This window comes from Pinus tabuliformis, chromosome 9, assembly GCF_031772625.1.
Source record: "Pinus tabuliformis cultivar Carrire ecotype Pingquan chromosome 9, CPIR1, whole genome shotgun sequence".
In the NCBI taxonomy this organism is placed as follows: Eukaryota; Viridiplantae; Streptophyta; class Pinopsida; order Pinales; family Pinaceae; genus Pinus; species Pinus tabuliformis.
Genome location: NC_142307.1, coordinates 6,134,943 through 6,150,795, shown reverse-complemented (window position 1 = coordinate 6,150,795; position 15,853 = coordinate 6,134,943). Strand labels below are relative to the sequence as shown.

At 39.4% G+C, this 15,853-nt stretch overlaps 1 protein-coding gene and 1 pseudogene across 2 annotated transcripts in view; one reads left to right on the top strand and one right to left on the bottom strand.

Moving 5' to 3' along the window:
- LOC149146833 (thiosulfate sulfurtransferase 16, chloroplastic-like) overlaps positions 1-15,853 on the top strand; it is a 171,226-nt gene that overhangs the window by 66,489 nt on the left and 88,884 nt on the right. For both annotated transcript variants that reach the window (XM_089441476.1, XM_089441477.1), the window contains exon 5: positions 73-126. In XM_089441476.1, the coding sequence (XP_089297602.1) occupies positions 73-126 (54 nt within the window). The remainder of the gene's footprint in view (positions 1-72; positions 127-15,853) is intronic.
- Positions 13,028-14,944, bottom strand: LOC149146834 (putative glycosyltransferase At5g03795 pseudogene; annotated as a pseudogene).

Below are 15,853 nucleotides of genomic sequence, written 5' to 3'. Positions count from 1 at the left end.
TCTACAATTCTTTAGTTCATTTATTCTACTGTTTTATTTATATTTTATATTTCTGATTGCTTTGCTTTGTAGGGATGCCAGAGTGGGAGAAGGTCCCTTATGGCGACGAAAGATCTCATAGCTGTTGTAAGAGCCTCATTTTTATCTTGCATATTGCCTTATTTAAGTTCGTTTGGATAGTCTCTTTATTGTCATTGGAATTTGGCTTAAATATTATTTTTGAAGTTCTCTTCCTTAAGTTAAGGAACAACTTCATGCTTGAATTGCATTTCATTAAGGTGAGCCATACATTGATATAAATAGAAGTGACGGTTTAATTTTTCAGGAGGTCTTAAATTTTAATGACTCTTCCTAACCACCCATGATTTTTCATATTTCTCCTAAGTTAATGCGTACAATAATTTTTACAATTTATCATAATCCCTAAGGATTAGGTATCTAACATTCCATTCTTAATTCGAAGGGGTTTTTGTAAGTCCAAGCATCCTTTTGAACTTTTCAATCTTTTTTCATATAGACTTTATCTTTTTATGTTACCTTTTGTTATTTATATAGGAGACATTGCCGCACTCCTGCTTTTGTATTGACGCCATTGTACTGACTAGTCTCACTAACCTATATTCGTGGTCATTTGTTCGATATTAATATAATTATCTTATCTTCCAAGTGCTTTGGTGGAGATGTTTGCAATTTGCTCACTTGTGGAGCAATATATGGCCTCTACATGATATCGAATTAGAGGGTTCTTTGTGTTGATGTGCTTGGTTCGATCATGGAATCTGGGATTCTTGGCCATAATGGTTGCAAAATTATTGTTAACTAGAAGAAGAGTAGAATTCACCTGTTTCTCTTGCAAATCTTCTAGTATTTTCCTAAGCTACACAATCTCATTTGTTGCTTTTGCAACTATGACATATTTTGCCTTTGTTGTGGAATTTGCTAGAATTGATTGTTTGAGTGATCTCAAGAAGATAGTTGTTGATCCAAGACTCATGAATCAAAGACTCATGACATTGTTTTCTTTATCCCCATCAAAGGTTCAATTAGAACATCCAGTTAGGTTTTTTTTTCCTCGGAAAAAACACTGTATTTTCATTCATTTCAAAAATGTCCAAAAACATATTTTGCATATGCACTCTGTTGTCGCACAAAGTGTCTAGGCACCACGGCAACGCTCATAGTAAGGGCTGTCACTCCAATCCTTACTCACTCCGTTTAGACTCTCTTCTAGACAAGTCAAGGGGGGTAGTCCCTAAGGTGAATGAATGAGAATAGCCTGTGGAACACAGGCTCTAGGAGACTTAAAGATGGACAACTTGACGAACGTAAATGTTGTCCTGGTTAACTGAGATGAATAGATTAAACACTAATACAATCAAGACACAACCACAAGATAGAAATGATTATAGACTAGTTCCTTTATATTCAATTAACCAAAGACTAAATAAAAACAAGTTACCTAGAGCAATTTATAATGCGAGAAAGCGACGATCATGAACAATTAAGTGTAAACGCCCAAAAATGCAATATATTCTAGCAATTAAATCCCATGAAGAATTATGAAAATTAACTGCTAAGCAATGATTCTAGATTAAAAATGATTTTCTTCAATAACTTGGATCTAGAATTAATTATCTTTCTCCTATAGTCAATGATTTTAAAACGTTAATCACACCTGACAATAGAGAAATCACTACCACAAAAGGACACCAAGGAACTTTAAATTAACAACTTAATTATTCCTTAGGCAATTAATTTAATGTGGTAAATGAAGAAATCAAATTTTTAATGACTAAAAATCAAATCAAAAGACCTTAGTTAAAATTGAAAATTTTCATGGGCCGTAGGCCACATAAAAAATTATATTTTTTTAAATGTGAGGGCACGAATTCCCCTTTTGATTTAATTCTTTTAGGAATGTTAAAGTCACATAATTGAAATTTTTTAAATTTTAGATTTTTAATGTTTTTAAATTTTTTTAAAGCAAAAAAAAAAAAAAAGATAGAAGGAAAGGAAATCAAAATCAAAATAAAAAATCATAAAAAAGAAAAAGAAGAAAATGTGAAATCAAAACAAGACAAAAAAAATAAAATAAAAAAAATAAAATTTTAAATCAAAACGAATCTAAAAGATAAAATAAAATAAATCTAACTCAAATCCTAAACTAAACAAACAATAAAAATAAAAAATCAAATTTAAAAAAATAAAAAAAGGAATAAGTCAACCAATATAAAAAAAATCAAATGAAATAAAAAAAAGAACTAACTAAAATAAAACCTAAACCTAATGATACACATACAAATGAAGTAAATAATAAAAAAATGTCGAAATGTTTGGGTTTTGCAGGCAGCAACGGCGGGGAAGAAAACTCGACGGAGGAAGAAACGTTTGGAGGGGCTCGATAGAGGAGAGGGATATGGCTGTTAGGATATTCCGACACATAGGATATAGTTAAGTTCAACTTGGTCTAGTATAGAGTTAGGTAAAGTGTGTTTCTTTACCGTTGTACATTTTGTAACTTACAATCCGACGGTCACGATATGTAGTGATCCGACGGTTCACTCTCACCTCGGTATTACCGACACTTGATCCGTGGCTTGACACCCGATTGGTCCATGAGTTCTATTTAAAGCGCATGGAGGGTCATTGTTCGGGTAATCCGTGCATGAGAGAAGCTTATGTAAATTTTCATTCTTTGATTAATAAATTGCCTGTAGTACCCACGTTGGGACAGGCCGTGGACTGTTTCCCTCCTTGCACTCTGAGGGTTTTAACCACGTCAAAAATACTGGTGTATTGATTTGAGATCTGGTTGTGAGCGGTGTCCTTTTGGTATTCTTTCTGTGGAACTTACCCTGTAAATTCTTACATGGTATCAGAGCTATTTGAGGGCCGCGTCCGTTGGTGATCCAAATCTGAAGCCGGTAGAACTGCATGTGGCTGTCGTTTCCTAGATCTGCTGTTTCTGACTGCTTTCGGGCCGAGAGGACTGCTCTGTTGCGTTCGGAGCATCTGTTCCAGTGAGGAACCCCTTTCGTTTCACGCGAAAAGGTTTCCGGTAGCCCTAGCTGCGTCATTTTTCAGATCGGGAGGTATACAGTGTTTTTTTTTGCAGTTTACTGTTATTTTCTCTCTGCTTATTTCGGTCTCAGTTTATTTAGCCTTTTTTTTAACCGGATCTATACCTTTCATTTCTGCGTATGCTCTTTGCCCTGCGACTCTGTGCGATCTGGGCAAATCAGAAACAGAAAGGAAGGATTTTTCTCATGCGTATGCTCTTTTCCCTGCACCTTAGTGTGATCTCGGAAAATCAGAAACATTGAGAAAAATATTTAGTTTTTCGGCTAAAGCTAACTTTGAGATTTTTTAAAATTTCTAGTTTTTTGGCTAAAGCTAACTTCGAGCCGCAAGGTTCGTTTTTCTTTGCATATTCGTGTTGGGTTTTGTGTTTTGTGTTTTGTAGGGAAAAAGAGCTTTCTCAAGGCAAGCACGCAAACCGAGGCCCCCCCCCCCCCTCTCTCTCTCTCTCTCAAATTTTTTGTATAGATCAATTGGTTCAAAGCTATTTTAAGAGAGTAGAGGTCTTGGGTTCAAGTCTCCATTTTGTGGGGGCGGATTTTTTCATTCCCGCACATTCGCGCACTTTGCCGGCTACTTCAACAATTATTTTTCAAAAAGCCATAACTTCTTCATCCGGAAGCCTTTTTCAGAGCCGTTTTTTTTAAAACCGCCTATTTTTTCGAGATCTATCCATTGGAACACCTACTTTCAGCATCTTCAGCTTCAGTTTTTTTAAAAAAAATGGAAAGCCCATGCCAAGTCATTCTTGACAGCACTAACTACTTCCAATGGGTAGCCTACATCGAAGATTTACTTAGAAGTAAAGGTCTCTTCAGAATAGCCACAGACCAAGAGAAGAAACCAAAAGATGAAGACAAGGCGGCAAAATGGGAAAATAGACAAGATCAAGCACGTGGTTTGATAGGGATGTCTATTTCTCCTGATCTTAGATTCCACATTGCGGAACTTGAGACTCCTCATGAAGCATTAGAAAAACTTGCTAAAGTTTTTGGGATTAAAAATGAAATTAGAGCCCATCAACTTGAAAATGAGCTGCTTACTTTGGATCCTAATAATTTTTCTTGCATTGAAGATTTCTTGTCCAAATTCAAGAACCTTAGATATCTCCTGGAAGGTGTTAAAGTTAAGAAAGACGATGGTAACCTTATTTATTCCATCCTTACTAAGTTGGGACCAGCCTACTCTGTATTTGTTTCCACTTTCCATTCTACAAGAGAAGCTTTCATTTGTCAAGGACAAGACTACAAGCCCCCTTCCTTTGACTCCTTTTGTGATTCCTTAATAAGGGAACAAGAAAAACTCTTACACCTTGGTCTTCTTAATCTTGGAAACTCTTCCACGAAAGCGTTAGCCGCCCAGCAGCAACCAAATTCAAAGAATCCTAAGAAGTCATATCCTCAAAAGAATGGTCCTAAACCATTTCAGCCTCAAAATGAAAGATCATTTCAGCAAAATGATAAGACCAATAAAAACAAATGGAAGAAGACTGATAGACATTGTAACTTTTGTAATCGAGATGGCCACTTAGAATCTAAATGCTTTAAGAAGATGGAAGCCTTGGAAGCCGCAATGAAGAAACATAACATCCATGTGGAGCCTACTTCAACTTCAACTTCCGGAATGGCACTTTCTGCATCTCATTGTCAATCATCTCAGTCTGGTTATGCATTAAATGTATCTTCTTCTTCTTCTCATTCTCATGAGTGGCTCATTGACTCTGGAGCCTCTTGTCACATGGCCAAAAACCAAGCCATGTTTTCTTCTTTAAATGATTGTAACACCAAAAATATATATATTGGTGATGATAGATCTCTTAATGTTGTAGGGACTGGAACTGTTCATCTAGACAATGGTCAGTTTAATGATGTATTATGTGTTCCAACCTTATCCTGCAACCTTCTATCTGTCTATCAGATAACTCATTCAGGTGAAGGTAAAATTGTTGAATTTTCACCTCATGATGTTGTAATCAAGGATCTAAAAGATCCTAAACAGATTCTAGCTACTGGTCTTGCTGATGATTCCAAAAGGTTGTATAAGTTTCACAACTTTGGGTCATCCAATCTTCCCTCAGTATTTGTTGCTCATAATGATGAAGTGAGCAAACTTTGGCATGAGCGATTTGGTCACTTAAACTATCGCTCCCTTCAGCATCTATGTAAAGAAAATATGGTGACAGGTCTTCCTATGGTATCTTGCAGAGATGGTGTTTGTTCCGGATGTGTACTCGGAAAACATCATCGGGACAGTTTTGACAAACGTGCCTCTTGGCACGCCTCAGCCCCTTTACAGCTTGTGCACAGTGATTTATGTGGTCCTCTTCCTGTTGCTTCATTCTCTGGCTGCAAGTACTTCTTAACTTTCATTGATGATTTCTCCAGACGCACTTGGGTATACTTCTTAAAACTCAAGAGCGAAGTATTTACCACTTTTTTGGCCTTCAAAGCATTTGTTGAAAAACAATCTGGACATCAAATTCTTAAGCTAAGAACTGATAATGGTGGAGAATATGTTAAAAACACATTCATCAACTTTTGCACCGAAAATGGAATTCAAATGCAACATACTGTTCCATACACTCCACAACAAAATGGTGTAGCTGAAAGGAAAAACCGCACCTTAAAGGAAATGGCTAATTGTATGCTGCAATCTAAAGGACTCAGTCTTAGTTTTTGGGCCGAAGCAATTAATTGTGCAAATTATATAATCAATCGCACTCCTACTAAGGTTCTAGAGAATATCACTCCAGAAGAAGCTTGGAGTTCCATTAAACCAGATGTAAGTCACTTTCGTGTGTTTGGAAGTGAAGCATGGGCCCATATTCCAGATGAAAAGCATAAAGCTTTAGAACCTAAAAGTGAGAAATGTACTTTTGTTGGATATTCTGAAGATGTAAAAGGTTATAGACTTATTCCATTTAAGTCCAAAAATGTTATCATTAGAAGAGATGTAAAATTTGATGAAAATAAATCGGCCTGCGAGCCTAGTCCGGCGGATGTGCCACCTCTTCCTATCTCTTCTATCTTTGAAAACATTTCTTCTTCAGATGATGAAAGCGAGGATGATAATCCTCCCCCACCTTCTCAGGATCCTCAACTTCCAAGATGGGTCCGTGCCACTCGGGATGCAGCAGGTGATCTTGCCGGTGATCCTACAGATCAGCGACGTACACGTTCTCAGTTTGAAAGAGCCTCTTCTTTACTGGCTCAAGCTCCAGTAAATCATGATCCTGACACTTTTGCAGAAGCTTCAGGCCATCCACATTGGGAAGCAGCTATGAATGAAGAATATCATTCATTGATGACAAATGATACATGGGATCTTGTTCCTCTACCAAAGGGACGCAAACTTGTTAGATGTAAATGGGTTTACAGAACCAAGTATGGACCAGATGGGAAAGTTGATAAACATAAAGCTCGTCTCGTTGCTAAGGGCTTTTCACAGGTTGAAGGCATTGACTACACTGAAACCTTTTCCCCTGTTGCCAAAATGAACTCCATCCGCCTTGTTCTTTCCCTTGCTGCCTCTTTAAAATGGGAAGTCCATCAGATGGATGTTAAATCTGCCTTCTTGCATGGGGACTTGCAGGAAGAAATCTATATGGAACAACCCATTGGCTTCATACAAACAGACTCCAGCCTTGTTTGTCGACTTAAGAAATCCCTTTATGGCCTCAAGCAAGCTCCTCGGGCTTGGTATGCCAAAATGGATAGCTTTCTTTTAGAATCTGGCTTTTCTAGGTGTCATTCTGACAATACTGTCTACACCAAGAAAGAGGGCAACTCTCTTATCATCCTTGTTCTTTATGTTGATGATCTTATTCTTACTGGTAGTGATCCCAACCTTATAAACCATGTGAAGTCCAGCCTTAAAAAGAAATTTGAAATGACAGACTTAGGACATTTACACTATTTTCTCGGTCTTCAAGTCTTGCAATCCCAAGAGGGTATTTTCCTTTCCCAGTCCAAGTATGCTTGTGATATTCTTCGTCATTTTCACATGGAAGACTGTAAGCCAGCCCCTTCTCCCTTTCAGTCTGGAGTCAAACTTTCAGTCTCTTGTACCTCTCCTGAAGTTGATGCTACCTTATACCGTCAACTTGTCGGAAAACTCCTGTATTTAACCCATACTCGTCCTGATCTTTCCTTTGCTGTTGGCCTTGTTGCGCGTTTTATGCAAAACCCCCGTGAAAGTCATTGGAAAGCAGCTAAAAGAATACTTCGTTATGTTCGAGGTACAGTACAGTTTGGGATTCATTACAGTGCCAAAGCAGCTCCTCTGTTAGTTGGTTTCACTGATTCTGATTGGGCTGGTGACCCTGATGATCGGAAGTCTACTGCCGGTTATGTCTTCACTCTTGGTTCAGGACCTATTACATGGGCTTGTAAGAAACAGGCTGCCATTTCTCTTTCGTCAGCAGAAGCAGAGTATCGTGGTGCTGTGGAAGCTAGTAAGGAAGCCTTGTGGCTTCGTCAGATCCTATCAGAGTTTGGCTTTGAGCAGCAGCATTCAACCACACTTTGGTGTGATAATCAAAGTGCCATTCAGCTATGCAAAGATCCAGTCCAGCATCAGCGCAGCAAACACATTGAACTACACATGCACTTCATCAGAAAGCTCATTCATGACCATGTTCTTGAAGTGCAATATTGTCCAACAGATGATCAGGTTGCAGACATCTTCACAAAGGCTCTCACAGAGGCGAAGTTCACTAAACTTCGATATATGCTTGGAGTTCAGGAAGTTGTCACTAAGGGGGGATAGGCTCTAGTGCCTCCTTCCTTCTCCTATTGTGTCATATTTGTAAATCCTTCAATCCTATCCCAAGTTGTTCTTAAGGGGGGATGTTAGGATATTCCGACACATAGGATATAGTTAAGTTCAACTTGGTCTAGTATAGAGTTAGGTTAGAGTTAGGTAAAGTGTGTTTCTTTACCGTTGTACATTTTGTAACTTACAATCCGACGGTCACGATATGTAGTGATCCGACGGTTCACTCTCACCTCGGTATTACCGACACTTGATCCGTGGCTTGACACCCGATTGGTCCATGAGTTCTATTTAAAGCGCATGGAGGGTCATTGTTCGGGTAATCCGTGCATGAGAGAAGCTTATGTAAATTTTCATTCTTTGATTAATAAATTGCCTGTAGTACCCACGTTGGGACAGGCCGTGGACTGTTTCCCTCCTTGCACTCTGAGGGTTTTAACCACGTCAAAAATACTGGTGTATTGATTTGAGATCTGGTTGTGAGCGGTGTCCTTTTGGTATTCTTTCTGTGGAACTTACCCTGTAAATTCTTACAATGGCAGTGGTTGTTGCAGTTCGATGTAGCGATGGCAGTGGAGAATGGATAACGTTTGGAGTTGCAGCAAGAAGGGAGCCATAATGAGGGAGGAGCGATGGGATGAGAGAGGGAAGGAGTTCACGCAAAAGAAGGGACAACGAGAGGGCAATGATGAAGACTAGCGTAGGTCGACGAGGAGGCCCGAGAGTTGCGAGGAGATGAGCCGGCATAAGCTAAGGAGGTAAAGTGCAGGTATGGTAGCATGGAAGAGGGAAAGACTGCGAGCAGGGGTTTGGCACTCGTTTTTTGTAGGAAGAAAGATGGCAGGAGGATGAGGGCGAAGCTAGGGCCGCAGTGAAAAGGAAGAACAACCATGCCAGTGATTTAAGGCAGTGAAGACAAGGAGCTGCAGAAGGGATTCGAATTTTCCAGAAACCCCAAAACGCAAATAACAATTTTTTTTTTCGAAATTTTCCGGAGGAGAAGAACGCAACAGAAAATGGAAGCTCAATATGGCAGCAGACAGGAGAAAAATGGTAGCCAAAAAACCAAGAAAATTTCCCAGAAAATCTTATTTTAAAATGATATGCTTTTGCCTCAGATTTATCCGTGAAACCCTTATGAAAATTTCCAGATTTAAAACTTTTAAAACTTTGGACTGCAAAAAATCTGAATAATATCCCTGGAAAATTATGTTGATAAACCCTAGAGATCCAGATCTTACCCTCCAGGGCCTAGATCTAGACTCTACACAAATTTCTTCCTCAGATCTGTAGCTGCACAACAACAAGAAAACACCAAAACAATATATACAATGATAAAAATTAAAACCCAGAAAAACCCATGTTAGAAAATTAATTACAAAATTTACAGACCTATGCACAAGAATGGTAGATCTATCAGATATGAGGAGTATGAGTTCAACTCCGCTCCCAGATTTGATAATCTAAGGTTCTCAACAACCAAATCTATCAATCTCCCCCACAAAAATTAAATTTTTAAATTTTAAGGAAGTGTTAACTCGAAACCCTTCGTGCATTACCAACAAAAAATCTTATGATAAGCCCAGGATTAATTTCACTGGGCTCCTAAAAAAACATGGATCGAGAGTTGGCTGGTCCAACTAAAAACTTCCCTTAACGCCTGAGGATCTAAAATCAAGATTTCCTTGCAAAATTCGATCCAACCATTAAAAATAGAGCAAAAACATAATAATAAAACTCAGACAAATAGAGATACCTGCTATTACGTTCAAAATTTAGATTATTATTCAGACCCAGCAATTGAGCAAGATACCTGTATTCAAATCACTCTTTAGAAGCTATCATTAATGGATTTAGAAAAATTATGCATGAAAACAACACATCTTACAGTATTCCCATGAAGAGTAACGCTAGCAAAACTTAACCCCAAAGTCTTTCTTTATTATCTAGAAAAAGATTACACAAGAGCTTCTTGCTAAGCATACGACTCAAAGATTGGATCCATTGATTGACAAATGAATTCCTATTTAAAGATAAGTCCTCCAACAGCTAGTTCGAGTGATTCTCATCAAAGAAATCTCGACCGTTGCTGAAGATTAAAATTTATTTTAATCTCATCTGTCGAAATATTTAATTCTCGAGGAATTTCAATTTTTTTAATTAAATGCATTTTAATTAACTCAAAAATAAAAATTTGGAGTTAATTTCCCCAAAAATTTGACTTTGACTTAATCACCAGGGATCAAAGGTTTAAAATTTGGCAAAATAATTAATTTACCTTAGTCCCGAGATCTTTTAAAATTTAATTTTTAAGGACTGACGAATTTTGCCCTTGGAGAATTTAAATTTACCTAAGACCTAGAATTAGTTAAATTTATGGCTTAGGATTTTAATTAATTTTTGGTCAGAAAATTTAATTAATTAACTATGAGGGGAAAAATTATTTTTTCGACCTTCAAGACACTTTGTAGGAATTTACAGGGTAAGTTCCTCAGACAGAACACCAAAGGACACTGCTCACAAACAGATCACAGATCAATACACCAATATTCTTGACGTGGTTAAAACCCTCAAAGAGGGAAACAGTCCACGGCCTGAGCCAATTCGACCACTTTAGGCAATTTATTAATAAAAGAATGAAAATTTACATAAGCTTCTCTCATGAACGGTTACCCTAAAAATGACCCTCCATGCTCTTTAAATAGCGATCATGGACCAATCGGGTGTTAAGCCACGGATCAAGTGTCAGTAATACCCATGAGAGAATGAACCGTTGGATCACTTCATGTTTAGAACATATCGTGACCATCGGATTGTAAATTACAAAAGTACATAGTAAAGAAACACACTTTACCTAACTCTACACTAGACCAAGTTATACTTAACTATTTCCTATGTGTCGGAACATCTTAACATTCCCCCTTAAGAACAACTTGGGATAGGATTGAAGGATGTACAAATATGACACAATAGGAGAAGGAAGGAGGCATTAGAGCCTATCCCCCCTTAGTGACAACTTCCTCAACTCTAACCATAAATCTAAGTTTAGTAAACTTCGCCTATTTTGGAGCCTTTGTAAAGATGTTTGCAACTTGATCATTTGTTGAACAATATTGCACTTCAAGAACATGGTCATGAATGAGCTTTCTGATGAGGTGCATGTGCAGTTCAATGTGTTTGCTTCGCTAATGTTGGACTGGATCTTTGCATAGTTGAATGGCACTTTGATTATCACACCAAAGTGTAGTCGGATGCTGCTGCTGAAAGCCAAACTCTGACAGGATCTGACGAAGCCACAGGGCTTCCTTACTAGCTTCTATGGCACCACGATACTCTGCTTTTGCTGAAGAAAGAGAAAGGGCACTTTGTTTCTTGCAAGCCCATGTAATAGGTCCTGAACCAAGAGTGAACACATAACCTGCTGTATACTTCCGATCATTAGGGTCACCAACCCAATCGTAATTAGTGAAACCAACCAATAGAGGAGATGCTTCTGCACTGTAATGAATCCCAAACTGAACTGTACCTCGAACATAACGAAGTATTCTTTTAGCTGCTTTCCAATGACTTTCATGTGGGTTTTGCATAAAACGAGATATAAGGCCAACAACAAAGGAAAGGCCAGGATGAATATGGGTCAGATACAAAAGTTTTCCTACAAGTTGACGGTATAAGGTAGCATCAACTTCAGGGGAAGTACAAGTGACTGAAAGTTTGGCTCCAGACTGAAAGGGAGAAGGGGCTGGCTTACAGTCTTCCATGTGAAAATGGTGTAGAAGATCACAGACATACTTGGACTGGGAAAGGGAAATACCTTCCTTGGATTGCAAGACTTGAAGACCAAGAAAATAATGCAAGTGTCCTAAGTCCGTCATTTCAAACTTCTTTTTAAGGCTGGACTTCACATGGTTTATAAGGTTGGGATCACTACCAGTAAGGATAAGATCATCAACATAAAGAACAAGAATGATAAGAGACTTGCCCATTTTCTTGGTGTAGTGTTGTGGCCAGCAACAACCCCCCTCGTTCAAACTAGTATCGGCCATGATGCTAGAATGAATGGGGACCCTTAGTTAATTTTCAGAAAAAACAAAGATTTCTTTTGAAGTTACAAGCATAAGTTTAGGAAAGGTTTCTTGGACAACTTAAGCCTAAACCTGTGTTCATAAAAGCAAACCTTCAAGGTCGCATCGCGAAAAAATAAACGCCTTCGTCTCCCCTCTAAAAAAGCCATATATGCACATCGCCTCGGTATTAATAGACAACATCGCATCGCAATACGTTAGCATCCATGAACAAAAGCTTACGAGTCCGCCGATCTGCGATGTTGCGATCGCACGATCGCATATCGCAGAAATGAGGCAGGGTACGTTGGCGAGCATTGAATTAGGGCGATCTGCGATGTTGCGATCACTACCGTTTGCGATCGTGCGACATGCAAGGATACGTTGGCAAGTCTTAAAAGCACCTTAGTACGACTCCTTTGAGCACGCCACCCAAAGAAAATCAACTTACTATAACCTGACTTAGGAATTATGCGCTTTTAATGTTAGTAATGAATTAGTTGTCAGTTATTAAGTGGCATAAAGACGCGTGCCTTAATGCAGATTTGCTTCACGTAAGGTGGCGTATCTGATTTATCTCTTGCATTTAAAACTCTCCCATCACCTTTCTGATCAATCTTTCCATTTTACTCATAACCTGCAGGAGCAAAGTGCGAAGGCAAAATCAACCAGAAACGATAAGCGAGATGGGGAAGAAGAACAAAGCTCAGAGCTCAGAGACAAGGGAAAAGACCAAGGAGATGGCGCCCCTCTACACAGATACCACATGCAATAAAGATGCAGGCATTTCCACATGGGAAGGCATGTATAGGCTGTTAGAAGAAGATGTTGGACACCTAATCCTAAAGGGTTAGTGTGGAAGCCGAAAAGACTAAGCAGTCCAAGAGACCTTGGGATCTGAAACCCAAGAGTCACAACATTGTATTATAAATGTACATCTCATGTTAATAAAAATATGTACTCACTGATTTATCTTTCACATTGTTTGCTGTCCATGTGTGTTTAACATGGTATCAGAGCCATGATGAGTGGCCTGTTTTCCCTGAGCAACTGGTCTGAGTTGCCTTGAATAGTGCTGACTAGAGCTGGCCTAGTCTTCTGTAATGCTCCATTAATTCTGCCATCCCTGCGCTGTACCTGTGCCCTGCTCTTCTGAAGCTGCATACCAAATGATGTCAGAGCTGAAACGGTAACACTGCCTGAAACACTGCTGAGTGAAACGCACGTTGCCTGAATACTCTTTTTCTGAAGACTACCAATATAATCGCTGGCTCAGTTGGAGGAGTTGCACTGATAGCAGTAGCGCCAGTGCTGAATTGAAACGCCTGGTAATGTATGGTCTCAGAGCTAACGTATGGTAATGTAGTATCCCAATTCCGCTTGCGCGTTACTCAACAAAACTCTTCATTTTCGTTTGATTCTCCTTTTGGTCTGCGTGTCATTCAAACTGCTCCGACCTCCCTCCACTTTGCTGTGCATTTCAAATCGAATAATAGATTGCTGTAGCATGTACAATCCGATACTCCGCCTTGTCCAGTAATGGCGGCATCATCGATTCTTTAATGAATTTCTTCAGTACATCACTGAAGGGGAGAACATAGCTTTTGGAAATTATGACGGGCACACATTCACTGTAAATTGCCTCCACAATTCGAGGGCTGGCCACTTCGTATCCACTTGGGCATAGGCAGTATTTGCTCTTCTTCATAAACTCATGATAAGATGATCCACTGGGGACACGCTCACTGACATGTATATCACTATCAGTGCCCTCTTTCCAATGCTTGAACAATAGGGGTCTCACAGGTCCATGATTTCCACCCGCAAAGAATGCCAAAATAGGTCTCTCCAGAGCAGATTGACCACCAACCAAGCCAGTCATTTCACCAGTATATAAATTCATCTCTGGAAGTGTTACATCTTTTGTCGGATTGAATCCTTCTGAAGCATTGGCATTACACAGAACACGAATTGAATTGTTGTACAATAATGGATTTGCGCTAGATGCAATCGGTGCCCAGTCGTGGCATGACAGCATGAAATGATCGGCCCCCTGACTTCTGTTCCAAAACGAGTACTTGTTGGCAACCATGTGAATATAATCTGCCATGAAGCGTTGTAAGGGCTTGAGATCATATGAATAGGGCTTGTAAATGTAGCTCACCATCAGGGTTACGCTGAAGGGAAGAAAAAAAAACATGGGCATCCTCCGGATTCGATGTCAGGAACCGATTCCCCAGTTCAAGCTCGTCAATGAACCTGCCTTCCGTCGTATAGATATTCTTACACGGCCCAATGTGTACCAGAGGCGGTTCCCCATCTCGGTATAAGAAGATCTTGAAACGCTTCCACATTTCCCAATAGCTCTGATGAAAGGCAACGACATTTTTGTAGATGTCACTAGTGGAAATGTTACCCCCGGGTGCCCCTTTCTGTTCTCCATGCAAAACCGCTCTCCTTATTGAAGCCCGAGCGCGCCTCAGGTCGATTTCCACCTTCGGAATACCACGTCTTTCTTGCTTCTCATTGACAGGGCTTCTGTTATGAGGAACTACAGCAGGTGAACCGACCAAGGATGAACCATGCGAAGGCAATCCATAATTCGGTATTGCATGAGATTGTGATGAAATATACGATAACAGTAGATTAACATGATATGTGTCAAAGATGGAAAAGCTGGCGATGATTAATACCAGAACCAGGGCGAGACTCCACTTAAGGCTGCGCACTCCCTCCATAACAGCCAGTCTTCATGGCACATCGCCACCCCCCACTTATATGGGGGTAAACGCCCAAATTTCTGGAGTTAACGCTGATAGATGATTTGTAAGTCAAATTTTTTATGACTTGGCACATGCTCAAGCAGATTTTAAGAGCAGTATTGAAGCCACCTCGAAGCAGATTTGGTGTTGTCCATGGAACAATTTGAAACAACCTCTGAGTGAAGTGATTCGTGGAGAAGTGATCAGCATTGTGAAGTGAATTTGAAGCATTTTTGAAGACATTTTTGGAAGTCATTTTTTTGCAAGTTTCTTGTAGAGATTTTGGAGCAGTTTCTTGTAGAGATTTGGCATGATTTCCATAGCAGCTAGATGCTCTGAAGTTTGAAGTTGAGGACAGCGCTCATCTTCACATTTATATATTTTTGCATTGGTGATGTTATGCTCCAGTTCATTCTTAAAACGAACTGTGGACTGTTGATTTACCATGTGCCCAATTGTACCAATGTTTATTGTAGCTTGACGAGAAATGTTTATTGTAGCTTAACTTGGTAACATCCAGCTTACTCAGGTCCTGCTCCATCAACCTTTTTCGCGACATTGTTGCCACTTGATAAGCCCTTACAATATCTTGTAGTAAGAGTACAATATTATTTTTCTGTTGCTGTTGCCTCAGTTGTGTTTTTTAAGTGACATTGAAGAAAAATGGCCAGACTTGAAGATGCATTAAAGTTATTGAATATCCTAATTCATTCCACTGTTGATGAGATGTTCAAAGTTAACAAAGAAACTCTCTTTGACATCCAAACCTCTCTGCAAACTGCACATGAGAATATTGAGTTTTTGCAGCTTGAAACAAAGCTACAGCAGTGGAGTCATCATTCTGAACCTGTTTCTGTTCAGAACAATGAAGCAGACTCCCATAAACAGCAAGTCAATAATGTTACAGTTCATTCAGATAAAGCAGCAAAGTTACATGCAGATGCAAAGGTTCAGTCTGCACTTCCCAAGCCCATCATCAGACCTTGGGAACAGCTTGTCCACAACAAGCACAAAACTGGTATTGGATATGACAAGGACTTGTCCTTTCATATTCCAGACTACACCAAGCCCATTCAGTTTCAGAGTGCTGGATTCATTTATGACAGTTCACCTGCTCCTTATGACAGTTCAGTTTCAGCTGTTCCAGACTCTGCCCCTCTTCCACAGCAACAACAA